Source organism: Wyeomyia smithii, chromosome 1, assembly GCF_029784165.1.
Source record: "Wyeomyia smithii strain HCP4-BCI-WySm-NY-G18 chromosome 1, ASM2978416v1, whole genome shotgun sequence".
Lineage (NCBI taxonomy): Eukaryota > Metazoa > Arthropoda > Insecta > Diptera > Culicidae > Wyeomyia > Wyeomyia smithii.
Window position 1 is genome coordinate 49,782,619 of NC_073694.1, and position 13,594 is coordinate 49,796,212.

At 38.5% G+C, this 13,594-nt stretch overlaps 2 protein-coding genes across 2 annotated transcripts; one reads left to right on the plus strand and one right to left on the minus strand.

Annotated features, from left to right (window-relative positions):
- The first annotated feature begins 6,480 nt into the window (after nucleotides 1–6,480).
- LOC129722331 (epimerase family protein SDR39U1) lies at nucleotides 6,481–7,795 on the plus strand. The gene is made up of 3 exons (XM_055675699.1): nucleotides 6,481–6,692; nucleotides 6,783–7,459; nucleotides 7,517–7,795. Exons 1-3 carry the CDS (start codon nucleotides 6,668–6,670, stop codon nucleotides 7,712–7,714), a joined length of 900 nt encoding a protein of 299 aa, XP_055531674.1. The 5' UTR covers nucleotides 6,481–6,667; the 3' UTR covers nucleotides 7,715–7,795.
- LOC129722325 (nudC domain-containing protein 1) lies at nucleotides 7,786–9,694 on the minus strand. Its single transcript, XM_055675687.1, has one exon. It carries the CDS (start codon nucleotides 9,535–9,537, stop codon nucleotides 7,810–7,812), a length of 1,728 nt encoding a protein of 575 aa, XP_055531662.1. The 5' UTR covers nucleotides 9,538–9,694; the 3' UTR covers nucleotides 7,786–7,809.
- Between the last annotated feature and the right edge of the window lie 3,900 nt (nucleotides 9,695–13,594).

A 13,594-nucleotide genomic window follows, 5' to 3' on the forward strand; every position in this document is an offset into this window, starting at 1 on the left:
TTTCCGTGGCGATCGAATGCCATTTCGCAAAGATCAGTAACTTCAGCAGAACTAGGTCCTTAAATTCGTTTTCCTCATTTTGCTTTATTTCTTCAGGACTTAAGACTTTCGACGTAGTATTGCGTCTCTCAGGAAGTTCGACTACATAGGGATGTAAAATGAAAATCTTAAAACGGAAAAAGTGAAAAATATTTCAAATGCTTATAAATCGGAAAGTTTTCGATGGATTTCCTTCGTTCTTGAAGCAATCGAACTATGTTCTATTCATCGTCCCAAATGCAGAAAATTCTAATTTGTTTATTCGAACTATTGTACTGTTGAAAATTGTCAAGCCTTGTTAAAACGCAAAATTCGACCTGTCATTGGTCCCTTGATGCTTACTTTCCCTAACACGGCCGACAAAATTATAGACCTAGTAAATCCACATCCATGTCACGAACGTCATTCCCATACATTTTGCATGAAGCCAATTTTCTCTGGCTCTCTGGCTCGATTTTACGTCAAAAGGCTGTCAGTGCTTTCGAAACAGCCGAATAAGCTTCGTTCATGCAAGATCAGCTGTTGCTGCAAGTGGTGTGTAGAAATCTAAAAAGCGAAGAATGTTTTTTTTTTGTTTCGTTCGTTCTCTAGATGTTGTGCAGGACATAAATAGATATGTCCAGACATGTTTCAACACGTTCTGGATCATAAATTCAATATTCATATTGATATGTATTCATTAGAACTTTTCACGCGAAAAAAATGTGCAACAGCCTATGCGGCACAATGAACGGAGCTTAAGATCATATCATTAACAGTAGCGCCATCAACATCGGCGGCGGCTTCAGGAAACAGTAGTCGTGACATGGGTCTGAGTAAATCGGGAATGTACTACAGTAGCTACTCGCTAACTGGGCTTCTTTTTAACTGGGCACTCGCTAATTGGGAGGATTCCCAGTTAAAAATATAGTCACTGTATTTTACTAGTCTGGCGGAGTGGAAAACCATGCAACTGGCAACCCACTATTTTCACATTAAAATCCTGACACCACTGGATATAATTCATGTTGCATATGACTTCTTTGAAAGTAAACATTTGATGTGAAAATGAAGTGCGTTTATAACAAATGTAACAGCAATTGGCGAAGGACGAAGAAACAAACAAGTTTATTCTGGTTTCCAAAGAATGCGGAGATTAGAGTAAAATGGCTAAAATTTTGCGAGTTACCTGATAATTTTGTTGTTCCGGAAAGCTGTCGACTATGCAGTGTAAGTAAATAAGACCGAACAGGAAGAAATTTTTTTAACTTCAAATCATGAATGTTTTCAGTTGCTTTTTGATGAAAGTTGCTTTTACAAGTCGCCAAGTGGAAAAAAAGTTAAAACGAACGATGCATCTTTTACAGAAAATAGTGCTAGCGATTTATTAGATTTGAACACAAGCAGTCAGCATGAAATAGAAATGGTTTCGATTCCCGAAAGGCTGGAGTATATTCATGTTGAATTTTTAGATGAAGCGTTTTTACATCCGGAAGGTTTGGGGGGGATGAAAATTGATCAACTACAGGTTTGTGTTACGAGCTGTGAAACCTGCGACGTGAAACAAAGTTGCTTTAGTGTTTTTATGTTTGTTTCCTATACTAAATGTTTCATTACAGGACAATGGCCGGAATTAGTACTAGCAACAAGAAGCTAAAAAAAAATTGAAGAACGTAAAATATATCACAGGCGACGATCAGTACCACTTGCTCACAACGGAACAACAAAAAATTAAAAAATGCTCAAACGACAGCATTATTGAAGGCTTACGTACTAAATTTGTTTGCGGCCATACCGCTTATCAGGAAGAGCGAAAAAAACGGTTTCTACCTAGCACTAGAACGCTGCGAGTACGGCTGCAATTTTTGCATTTTGAAAGCGGTATTTTGAATGAAATTTTTGAACTGTTAAAGCATAAAGCTGTTAGCATTGAGGAGCCGAACAAAAATTGCGCCTTTTTATTCGATGAAATGGCCATCCAACCAGGTGAAAGCTTTTGCAACAATATCAAACAATATGTTGGAAAGACAACACTACCAGGACATGAAGGACTAGCCAATCATGTAATGGTGTTTATGCTGGCTGGTCTGCGGTCACGTTGGAAGCAAGTAGTAGGGTACTTTTTAGTGGTGATTCAATTAAATCCGGAACAATTAAATTAATTACGGATAACATCATCCGAAAATCTAAGGCGTGTGGTTTTCGTTTTCATGCTGTTATTAGCGATTGCAGTGGTAATTTGTTCAATTTGCATTCACAGCACCTAAAATCATAGAGGGCTATGAGCGATTACTTATTTTAACTTATTTAATTTAATATGTATTATTACAAAAATTTCTTATCTTTATACAGGATCTAACAAAAGGTTTTGGAACGACTGTGGGAACGACTGTGGCCTCTCGTTTATCCAGTAGATGCATCTCGTACACTGGAACTATTACCAGATAGCGTTCACGTATTCAAAAGCATGGTACAAGGTTGGATTGCCAATCGTATCATCGAGTTGGATGAACAAGCGACAAACGAAAACGGTCTCGTCTCCAGAGTGGCCGATATTACCCATTTAAAAGAACTCGTTGCTTACGAACAAGACTGCGACTTGAAGTTAGCTTGTGGATTGACACCAGAAGATGTAAGTTTCGAACGAACCAGCTCAAACTTCGACAAAATGAAAGTTAAGACATCAACAAAATATGTCAATCATGGGGTAGCAGCTGCGCTTAAAGTTTTCGCTCAAGTAAACAACAGAGAAGATGTCTTGACAACTGCCTTTTTGATTGATACTATTTCTACTTGGTTCACAATTGTTACATCGCGATCTATGCAACTATCGTTTAGTAGGATGTACGAGGATGCGTATAATAATACTATCGATAATTTAGTAAAGTTTCGATCGATAGTACTCAATTGTAAAGAAGGTGCAAAAAGTCAAAGCAAGCCTTGGCAATCCGCGTCAGTTATGGCTACAGATGGTGTATTGAGGCTTCAGAATTATTTTTTGAGAGTCGAAAATTTTGACTATTTTCTCGGCGGCAGGCTCACGCAAGACCCGTTAGAGAACATTTTCTCACAGATAAGAAGTCGACAAATCAGACCAACTGCGCTACAACTAAAGGACAATTTGAAACTCATATCCGTTTCACAATATTTGAACAGTGTAGCACAGACGTCATATGACTGGGAAGATAACAGCTGGCTTCTCGAAATGTCTGAAGTAACCAAGAGCAGAGACGAAAGCAATTACACTGATCTAGACGCCACACCAAAATCCCACCGTGGTGAAGGAGATGAGCACTCTAAGGATCACAATGAATTTATTGAGGAGGTGGATACATTGTGCAATCGATATTCTGAACATAACGTGATATATTACTTATCTGGAATGATAATAAGAAAGTTAATCACAAGATCGCAAACTTGTAGAGCATGCATGAGTTGTTGTCTAAGTCAAGATGTACTTTTGAACGATGTAACTTTTTTTACACATCTTAGAGATTATTCGGGGAGTGCTCTAGTTTACGTTAACATAGACACATTCAAATTCTTCTTAGAACTAGAAGAAATTTTCAAATCAAACTTCGACCGTCTCAAAACGATTAATTTTAGCTTGGATCAAGAATTTTTTTAAATTAATGATAATGGTTCCGGCAGTGCATATTCCAACATGTCATTCGTTGAAAGAGAAAATTATAAAAAAAATTCATTTTGTTTCGATTGCGCATTTCCCGTACAATAGTACAGCGTGAAAAGCGACAGGACAGCAAATCTACCCAGCAAACAATTTTGTTGAATAATGACTTATTAAGCTATAGTTCAGCCGAAATACATTTAATAATAGCTTAATAAGCTGTAAATCAACAAAATTGTTTGTTGGGTATGGCAGTATAATGTTATCAATAAACAATTAATTATAAAAAGAGCACGTTATTGATGCGACGAAAAAATATATTCCTTGTGATTTTCTCACATGTATAAATTCAACATTATTGTGATATCATTAATTCATTCTAATAACTATCCTCAAAAAAATAGCAAAAAGTCCAGTTATTGAGTGTAATATGTTATGTATCTTTTTACGGTACGATTACAATACTTCAAATGCGAAAATCGACACACTATCGACTGGTTCCCGTTTTGACAGTTCACACTGGTTCCCTAAATCCAGTCGCCAGACTAGTAAAGAATACAGTGACTATAGTTAAAAAGACAACAAACGTCAAATATTTGAACGAACGGGGGGCATGTGGATTGGGAACGAAAACTGAACAATTAAAGTGTTTCTAATCGAGAATATTTAAAATACAAATACAATAATATAGCTGATAAATGTACTCGCTATATAAAACTAAGGTTTAAAAGCTTTATTTGAGACATAAGTTTGTAGTTGTGGCTTCTCTATTTGGTGATCAACTTGAGAACGAAAGCCTTTTATGGAGTTGTCGCGAAGCAGCGTTATCCATCGAACTCCCCCTCGGCGTTGAGATGATATCACAGTTAGCGAACTGATTTCAATAACTGGGAAGTGCTCGTCACTCAGTTAGCGAACAGTTGCTGTATTTGGCCTAAACGTGTCATGTTTGTTCTAGACTGCAACTACAACAGTCCTTACTTAGCAGCAGCTAGGTCAGTGGTTCCCGATCTTTTTGGCTCCGTGGCCTTTTTTTGGTATACACGAGTTCCGCGGCCCCCTAAAAGAATTTCTGACACAAATTTTGCAATACGAGGTTGCGTTTTTCTTTCTTATATCGTCCTGTAAAGGCCCAAATACACACACGGCGCAATGACACCTTCTCCATACAAAATAGAAGGCGTGATCGCTATCCCGCCTTCCCATTTTGTATGGAGAAGGCATCATTACGCCGTGTGTGTATTTGGGCCTTAAGTCTAATTTGTTTTACCACTAGGCTAAGTGATGGTCTGAATGATTTTACTTTCGTTAACTGCAATACCAACAGTTGAGCAACCGATCCAAGGAATTTGCGGAGGCATGACAAATCCACTTTTTTTACCGGGTTACCAGCCAAGGTTATATAGCTTTAAATTGCGATTTGCTCGCATCGTTTCCCATGCTCAACTGATTGGGGATTATCAGGGTTTATCAGTTTAACTATTTTACGCCTCCAGTCCTTCGATTTTTTCGTTTCCGTCGCATAGTAAGTAAACAACGAGTAAGTATTAGAAGCTGTTGCTCAAAAACTGCGTTCCTCATTCCATTCGTCGTTATGCAGTGATAAAAAGTGATTAAAACATGACCACGTGGTTTAGGAACGGCCCCTAAGCAGCATGCAACATCTCATGTGTAGTGCTCGGTGCTGCCACTATCACACAGTAGAGAATTCTCCATTGAAGCTATGGGGCTTATTACGGGAGTCACTTCACGGTGAGAACGAAGTGAAAAAATCTCACGGTGAAAAAACACGCGTGAAAATCGAATGGGAATCACTTTCACTGTGCCTATTACGGTTGTCACTTCACCGTGAAGTGACTCCCGTGATAAGCCCCATTTCTCGTTCTTTCTCGCTTTCTTTCTTGCTCCCCAACTCGCGAGAACGACCAGCCGAAGACAATTGTTTCAAGATGCTTTGCGATGGTTGCAGAGGGACAAAAAAATGACAGGGTAACGGACTACTTCGGCAGCGATTTGCTTTGGCTGATTTTGCATTAGACTACTGTAAAAAAAAAAACATACCGAAGCAGTCCGATACCTTACACGTTGCCCCACTGTCGGCTGTTGGTGTATGAAGCAAAACCGGGAAGAAAGCATTTTGGTTTTCGAGCACAATTTTTCAAACACTCCTCTTAGTTGAGCAATTTTAGTCGAGTACTCCTGCTCACTAGCAGGAACTCGCGTACTCTTTTACGGTAGCTGAGTAGCAATACGAAAGAGTTTGTTCGTGTCGGTGCGTGAAGAAAAGTAAAATTAACTTTTATGTGGAATTTATTTGAAACAACCTTGCATTTATTATTTATTTGATGATTTTTAAAAAGTAAAAAGCTTAAAAAAAACAGCACCAAATATTTGTTATATGGATTGAGGAAAAAATATGGCCATACTCAGGAAAACATTTGTTGGGACTGATATTTTTCAAATAAACTATACTTTTTTGTTTCCTTAATCGATTGTAAAGCAAGAAATAGATGAAATCTGATGTTTATTTCAAAAACGATGAAAATCCATATGGGACTGGTATGAGATTATAGGCAGCATAGTGGATGGTAAAGTCGGTAATTGTTTGCTGTACTGTTCTATTTGTTGTGAGGAAAAGCGAATAAATAACATCTCGTAGTATATCATAAGTGATACCAAATGTTACAGGAAAATGAATATTTAGATGACAATGAAATAAATAATTGGACGTTTAAATTTTTTAATATCTAATAGATTTTACATTGAAATCTGGACCGTCTGAGTTTGATCTGTGGTTTGTGTTATCAACAAAACTGCAAAAACGTCAAAATCAGCTGTGATCATCAGCTCAGCAAAACAAAAGCAAAAACGGATTGGTAGACGCGTTGTCTACAAAATATAGCAGTGCGATAATCTGTAGGAATAAGTATACAAAGTTGTCCTCAAGTTTACCAAAAATCATTCTTAAAAAGGACCGGGAAGCATTTGCTGCATTTATAGCTAACCTTCTTGGTTCTCTGCATGGCGCTCAAGCATGTTGTTATAGGTAGGAATCCGACAATCGAAAACTGACCCGATATGTAGTTTTTATCGTTATATAATTTGAGCACTTGGTTTCATTTCATTCGTTTGGCAGGCGGAGGCAGTGGTTTTATCGGGAAGCGTCTCGCTAAAACCCTTAATGCGGATGGCTATGAAGTAACCACGATCTCACGGATGCCAGCAATTAAACGCATGACATGGCACGATCTGGAAAAAGACGGTCTTCCCGAAGGTACGTCCGCTGTAGTCAATCTCGCCGGTCAGAATGTGTTAGATCCAACGCGCCGATGGACTCCCGGCTTTAAACAAAACGTTTGGAATTCTCGCATCAACACAACAGCGGCGTGTGCCAGGGCAATCGAAAAAGCAACGGTGAAACCACGCGTTTTTGTCAGTATTTCCGGCGTCAGTCATTACCAAGCCGGATCGCAGATTAACACGGAAGAATCGAAAACAGTCGAATTTGATTTTATGTCTAAGTTGTGTCACGAATGGGAAAAGGCGGCTAATTTACCGGAAAATTCTATTTGTCGAGCGGTGAAGATACGCTGTGGAGTGGTAATAGGACGAGAAGGTGGTATGATTCAATCACTGATTCTACCATTCTGGTTAGGACTTGGAGGTCCTATAGGCGACGGAAGCCATGATCTGCCATGGATTCATATTGATGATCTGTGCAACTTGATTAAATTTGCAATCGAGAAACCAGACGTCAACGGTGTGCTAAATGGAGTAGCACCAGATATGATAACTAATAAAGATTTTACTAAGGTATGAGTAACCACATAATTATGAGTACAAAATAATCAAATATCATTATTTTTGTAGGCGTTTGCCTCGGCTCTAATTAGGCCCGCAATTTTCCCATTACCCGAGTTTGTACTTAATTTGATCTTCGGCCTGGAGCGTGCTGTCCTCTTGACGAAAGGGGCCAAGGTTGCTCCGAAGCGTGTGCAGCAGTTTGGCTTTAATTATCGATATCCCGATATCAAATCTGCATGCAAAGATGTCGCTAGATTTTTTTAGTAAACTTACCGAATTTACCTGTCATACCATTACAGTCCATCATTTCACAATCAACAAAAAATAAACATTGGTTAAAATTAACATCGTAAACACTTTTATTCTTCGATTCGCAATTGTAACACTAGGATGTGTGTTTCTGTCAGCAGAATAGTATAATCGTTCTCGCAGCAAATACCGAGGATTTCACCACTTCCTTCCAGTGTTACAAGTTTTTGCTGGCCAATACTGACCTGTGGTCCGTTTCGATTCCTTAATCCACTAGCAGTTCCTCCGTAGCTGCTTTTGTAAATAAAAACGTGTCGCTCGGCTTCGCAAATCACGGCATAGTCTAGGTCCGGTGAACAGCTCATAAATTTTCGTTGCCGCTTAGACGCTTGAACATACCCGAACGCATGCAGCGTTCCTTCATGACGGAGAGACCAATCAGGACCCCCGGTATGTTGTTGTAGCCATACGCAACCGTCAACATCTTGTCGCAAAGCTAGTGCCAGTGGAAATCCGGGTCTTAAACTAACAGCAAACAACGGTGCATTGTTGCCGAGAAATGCCTTGTGGCTGCATTCATGACTAATCACATCCAAGCGTTCAATCGTGTATTCAGTGCCTTGCTCTTGTCCTTCCATTCCAAAATCACACTCTTCCAGCTGAGAAGTCAGGTTTGACACCGGAGGCATGTCCTCTTCGTTAGCAGGACCATCGCGTACCTCCTCCGGCCCACCAGCAATCAAAAAAGGCCACATTGTTCCAGCATTCTTTTTGAAAAGAGTAATTTGTAATTCGTGTTTTTCATTAGTCCAGGATGTTAGTTCCGGATCAACATCCGCAAACAACGCTTCTCCATCCAAAATTGTGACTTCTTCTCTGACGACTTTGAGGATACCATTTTCATTCGTTATACGATAATTTATTTCCTCCTCCTTCGGTATCTTGATAACAATGTCATCCAATGTTTGGGTCCAGTCGAAACAGCATGGCGATTGTACAATTCCATTTTTTTGCTCCTGATTATCCGTTGTAGCTTGTTCTGCCGCAGGCAGGATCGGATTTTCGGAATCTTTTGTGAATTGGAACGGTTTATCGCTTACCACGATTAAGGCCGCACCCTTTGGTTCCAAAGCACAGTAACTGGGGAAACCTCGTCCTTCAAGAACGCGAAGCGAATGGTACGTCCATTCCTGATTGGAGTCTGGAGCCTGTATCGCTTTCAACCAGTAGATATAGGACTCGAAACCAGCTTCAGTTTGCTGCTGCTTGACAGAAAGCCCAATCGCATGGATTTGCCTTTCGCCGTTAACAATTTCGAATCGTCCATCCAAAAGAACAAAGCCTTCGTTCAGCTCCTCTATTTCGGGAAAGATAAATTTCTCCTTCCATTCGCCTCCCCGCTGTCTGTCGCCAGTGTCCACTACTACCAGACTTCCTTGTCCGTCCGCGATTAGAGCATATTTTTCAGACAGAAATAACAACGTACAATTGTAGTCCCCGCTGCGCCTAGGGCCACGTTTGCGACCTAACTTGTAAGCAGAAGACAATGGCCTTAGACGACCGTCATTTTCGTCATAACGAATTTGGCGTATGATCCAGCTTCGATCTATAAAATAACAGTTCCCTGCTGCCCATGGGTCCCGAACCAGATGGTTTTGCAGACCAAACACTTGCGCATGCAGACAGGAAAACTGTTGCTCACTTGGTCGGACGCGGTCTGGCTGCATTTGCTCGGTGAGCTCCGTTCGGAGCACAGGAATTGGCTCCAGCGTCAGTTTGTATCCATCGAAGTTCGTTTTGAGCAAAGCTCGATCCGGTCGTAACTCCAACAACTTCATTCTTGTACTGATAACTTTAATTTACGATAGAAAAATTTTGTAGCCGATACGAGAAACCCGTGTAGAAATCAATGTTATGATAACTGACGTTCTTTTTACATCTCTTTTACATTTTCTCTATTTATTGGCGTTGACGGTGTTGCTGATATTTGTTTGGTTTCTGCGTGCGAAAAAGAAAGAAGGAAATATTTTTGCTTTTGTCATCACGCACATTTTGACAATTACATACGAGAGTTCACGTAGGTGCGAACAGCCTTCGAAATCTCTTTCAACGCGAAAAAACCGAATACACTCTAAATAATTTTCCCGTTCATTTTCCGTGAAAATTTGATGTCGAAAAATAAAAATTCTGTTCGACACGTAGCTGGCGTCCGAGGGCGCTAGTATCAGTGGTCGATTTCACTAATACAAGTTTAATTTTGGTTGCAAATAATCAACACGCTGGTAGTAACGAAAAAATTCCTCCTGCCCCGAGCTTTTATTCAAGTTGTAAGCCGATTTTTAGTTTCATTTCATATGGTTTTCCACTAAAACAAAGTTTGTTAAAACAGGTGACACTAATGAACTAGGATTCATAAGTGCAATATTTTTCGAAATCGAATATCAGCTGATTTTTTGGTTGAAAACAAATCGATTTTATTAGGATCAGCGTTGCCAGGTCATTCTTTTAAAAATCTGGAAAAGGCAAAAAAATCTGGAAAAAATCTGGAAGTCATTTCGTGGGGTGAAAGGTAAATTCTTCGGATAAAAGTCTTGGGGTACTTAAAATTTGAGGTGACAAAATTGCAAAATTTCGCGCCAAATTTGATGTGATGACCTTTTTGCAGAACAGAGAAAATAAAATCTGGATCATTCATGGAAAATCTGGATAATTGGACATCAAATCTGTCTACCTGGATACATGTTCAAAAATCTGGATAATCCAGCTAAATCTGGATACCTGGCAACGCTGATTAGGATACAGACTAAGCCTGTATCCCCTGTATCTAAGACAAGACGCGACAGCTGGTCACCGTTACATACAACCAATTTGAACCGGCTGCTGATTGGCTGAATCCGATAACGCAATCGTCACGTAGGAAATACAACGAGGTTACTTTTCACTGTAGAGCAGTGATGCTGGAGAGTCATAATTTAGCTGTTATAATTGTTCATAAATAATGATGCAAAAGTATGCAAGGTACATGATATTACCGAGTAATGTATTTCACTGTTATAACTTTAAAAATGCATTGATTAATCGTTTTTACTATTTCGGTTGAAGTCCAAGAAACTTAGGAAGAAAAAATTTGGGTACCAAGAAACTTAGGAAGAAAAAATTTGTTAGTAGAAGTATACTTTATTGAACATAAAATAATAAATAAAAATTGTGTGTTATTCGCCTATATATTGCAATTTAAATTTGTTCTATTTTCATTGACCTTCAGAAGTTGTTAAAAATAATCATTCTGGCATCAACAGTATGGAACGTTCAAAAAAATTTCGACGGGGATGACGGCCGTTACGAAAAGAAAAATAAGAAGCCAGCTGTCGCGTCTTGTCTTAGGCCTGTATTGGTTAGATCTGGCGTAGAAAGCTCTATAAAGCTTCCTACGCCAGATCTCACCAATACAGGCTTAGTCGTGTATCCTTATAAAATCCATTTTGTTTTCAACCAAAAATTCAGCTGATATTCAATTTCGAAAAATATTTCACTTATGAATCCTATAGTTCATTCGTGTTACCTGTTTTAACAAACTTTAAGTGGAAAATAGATGAAATAAAACTAAAAATCGGCTTACAACTTGAATAAAAGTTCGGGAGAGGAGGAAATTTTTTGTTACTATTTGCAACCAAAAATAAAACTTGTACTAGTGAAATCGACCACTAATACAAGCGCAGATAGGAAGACCTGGGAAGGAGAAACGGATACTACACTCAAAACAGAAAACACGCACATGCGTCGTTTTCTGATAGCGTGTAACTATCTTCTTGCTGTAACCTTAGATTATTGAAACATAGATATCCAACTCAACCAACAATACGGGCAACAAAAACGTGGCGCCCCTCCGAGTATGATGGCGGTTGGGTGAACTACATTTAATGAGCACACACAGAAAAATATTAAGGTGATTGCTATTTTTTTAGGCTTGATCAGATTTGTGCGGTGTTTTTAACAGACTCATCTATATGGTCTAGATAATAACGATAATTTATTGCAACAGGACTAAAATAAATGTCAATGTGTGAGATGACCATGATATGAATTATTTATTTTGATGATAGTATGACTAATCGTTCATAGTCGTTTCAACAATATGTTTTTAAGCATAACCAAAGATGACTAGTACACAATACGTTACTCTTGCAGTATGCAGCGGAAACGAGCTTCGCCACGCGTGAAAGAAAATTGAACTAATTTGTATACTGTTAATTTGGTGATGACGACAAGGTGGTGAAAGGTGAAGCATGTTTTTCAATATCATTGTATGGTCCTATCATCTAATTCTCAATATCCTTATACGGTATTGCCACCTTGTTTTCGTTTTCACCTAGCGGATTGAGCATGATAAATCGATTTTGCTAATAACCACAGTTTTAAGGTCATCAGATGGCACCGTTATAAAGGTGTTACGAGCAAAATGTATAAAGTCAGGTATCTTGCTCTAGTCATCATTAGCATAACTCATTTGTTGTTTGTACCAATTTTAATAGTCGATTGAGAACCACTATACAGTTTCAATCCCTTTGCGGAACTGATTGGGTTAATAATTCTGCCTCAGCCGTCAAATAATGCTGTAGAATGTTCTCCCATTCGGTTTGTAGCTTCCGTTGCAGATTATTGTTTGTGATCTCATTCATTATCAATTTCACTATTCTTTGCTTGAATGTTTAAATCGATTTATTAATATTTGCAAAGAACTGAGAAAATCGAATTTGAAAATTTTCACTCATCCTTTTAAGTTCTATTTAAAAACGATACAATATTTATTTTGGTGAATACCGCTAAACGCTATTTTTAATTAAGGTTTTACATTACTGCGTTGAAAATCGTTATATATACGTCTCCTTATATCCTCAAAATTCACTTACAACGAGTAGCAAAGCATAGCATAACTTATTTCGTCAAAATTCACGAGCGTCAAGTACAACACAAACAATGTTAAAAAAATTAAGTGAATGTGAAGTTCTCGTCACCCTTGACAATTCGATGAGAGTGTCTATGAGATGTTTACATTTTGTGACTCATGCTAATTTGTAAAATAACACGAGGTTTTTTTGCAGTGTTGTTGTAATAAATTGAAATTGCAAATCATCTAGATTATATTGTAAACAAAGAGAACAGACATTCATGTTCATATAAAGAAATTTAAAAATCGTGTGTAAAAATTTGAATCAAAATATGTTAATACACTAACGACATCTGTCTTGTGGCGCCCCAGTTGCACTTCATAAATATTGCCGTATCGATATTTTATCGATATCAGTACTTGGTTTGTAAGTGACGAGAGCGCCACGAAGCGCCACGAGCATTACCACTTGCTAGTAAATGACGGTTGCAAGTTTTTACACATCTTTTGAAAACAAGATGAACGTCTGTTCTCTGTGTTGTAAAGTCGATTGAAAACCGCCGTACAAATCTGATTGAAAGTAACATGATATTTTTCTGGGTGTGAGAATCTGGTCAAGCTCACTACTGAAATGTTAAGGAATACCATGATATTTTCCGAGTGGATATGCTTTAGTTCACCCAACGGCCTACAGATGGCAAGTTCATAGTGTTGCCTTGAGATTATATGCAGCGAAGCCCAACTTGGATATCTATGTCTCTTTAGTTTATGCTGTAACACATGCATGACTCAAACGAAGTTTTTAGTAACATCAGGAATACTGAAGGTGCAAATTTCACAGACTATTTTTTCGAGTCTGTGTTTTTTTCAGTTTGCCGTTGTAGTTTTTTCTGAGTTTTAAGTTCGACCTTGATGAAGAGTGTTCGAAATTGTAACCGAAGCCTTAAATCACGAGAAGCGCAAGTTTAATAATCGAAGTACGCTAGCATGATTACTACTTAAAGCTT

Excerpts from the sequence above, each read along its gene's own strand:
- LOC129722325 (XM_055675687.1), bottom strand. The coding sequence starts at position 9,537 with ATGAAGTTGTTGGAGTTACGACCGGATCGAGCTTTGCTCAAAACGAAC.
- LOC129722331 (XM_055675699.1), top strand. The coding sequence starts at position 6,668 with ATGGCGCTCAAGCATGTTGTTATAG. Across the intron at positions 6,693-6,782 it reads GCTCAAGCATGTTGTTATAG|GCGGAGGCAGTGGTTTTATC; the intron begins GTAGGAATCCGA and ends TTCGTTTGGCAG. Across the intron at positions 7,460-7,516 it reads CTAATAAAGATTTTACTAAG|GCGTTTGCCTCGGCTCTAAT; the intron begins GTATGAGTAACC and ends TTATTTTTGTAG.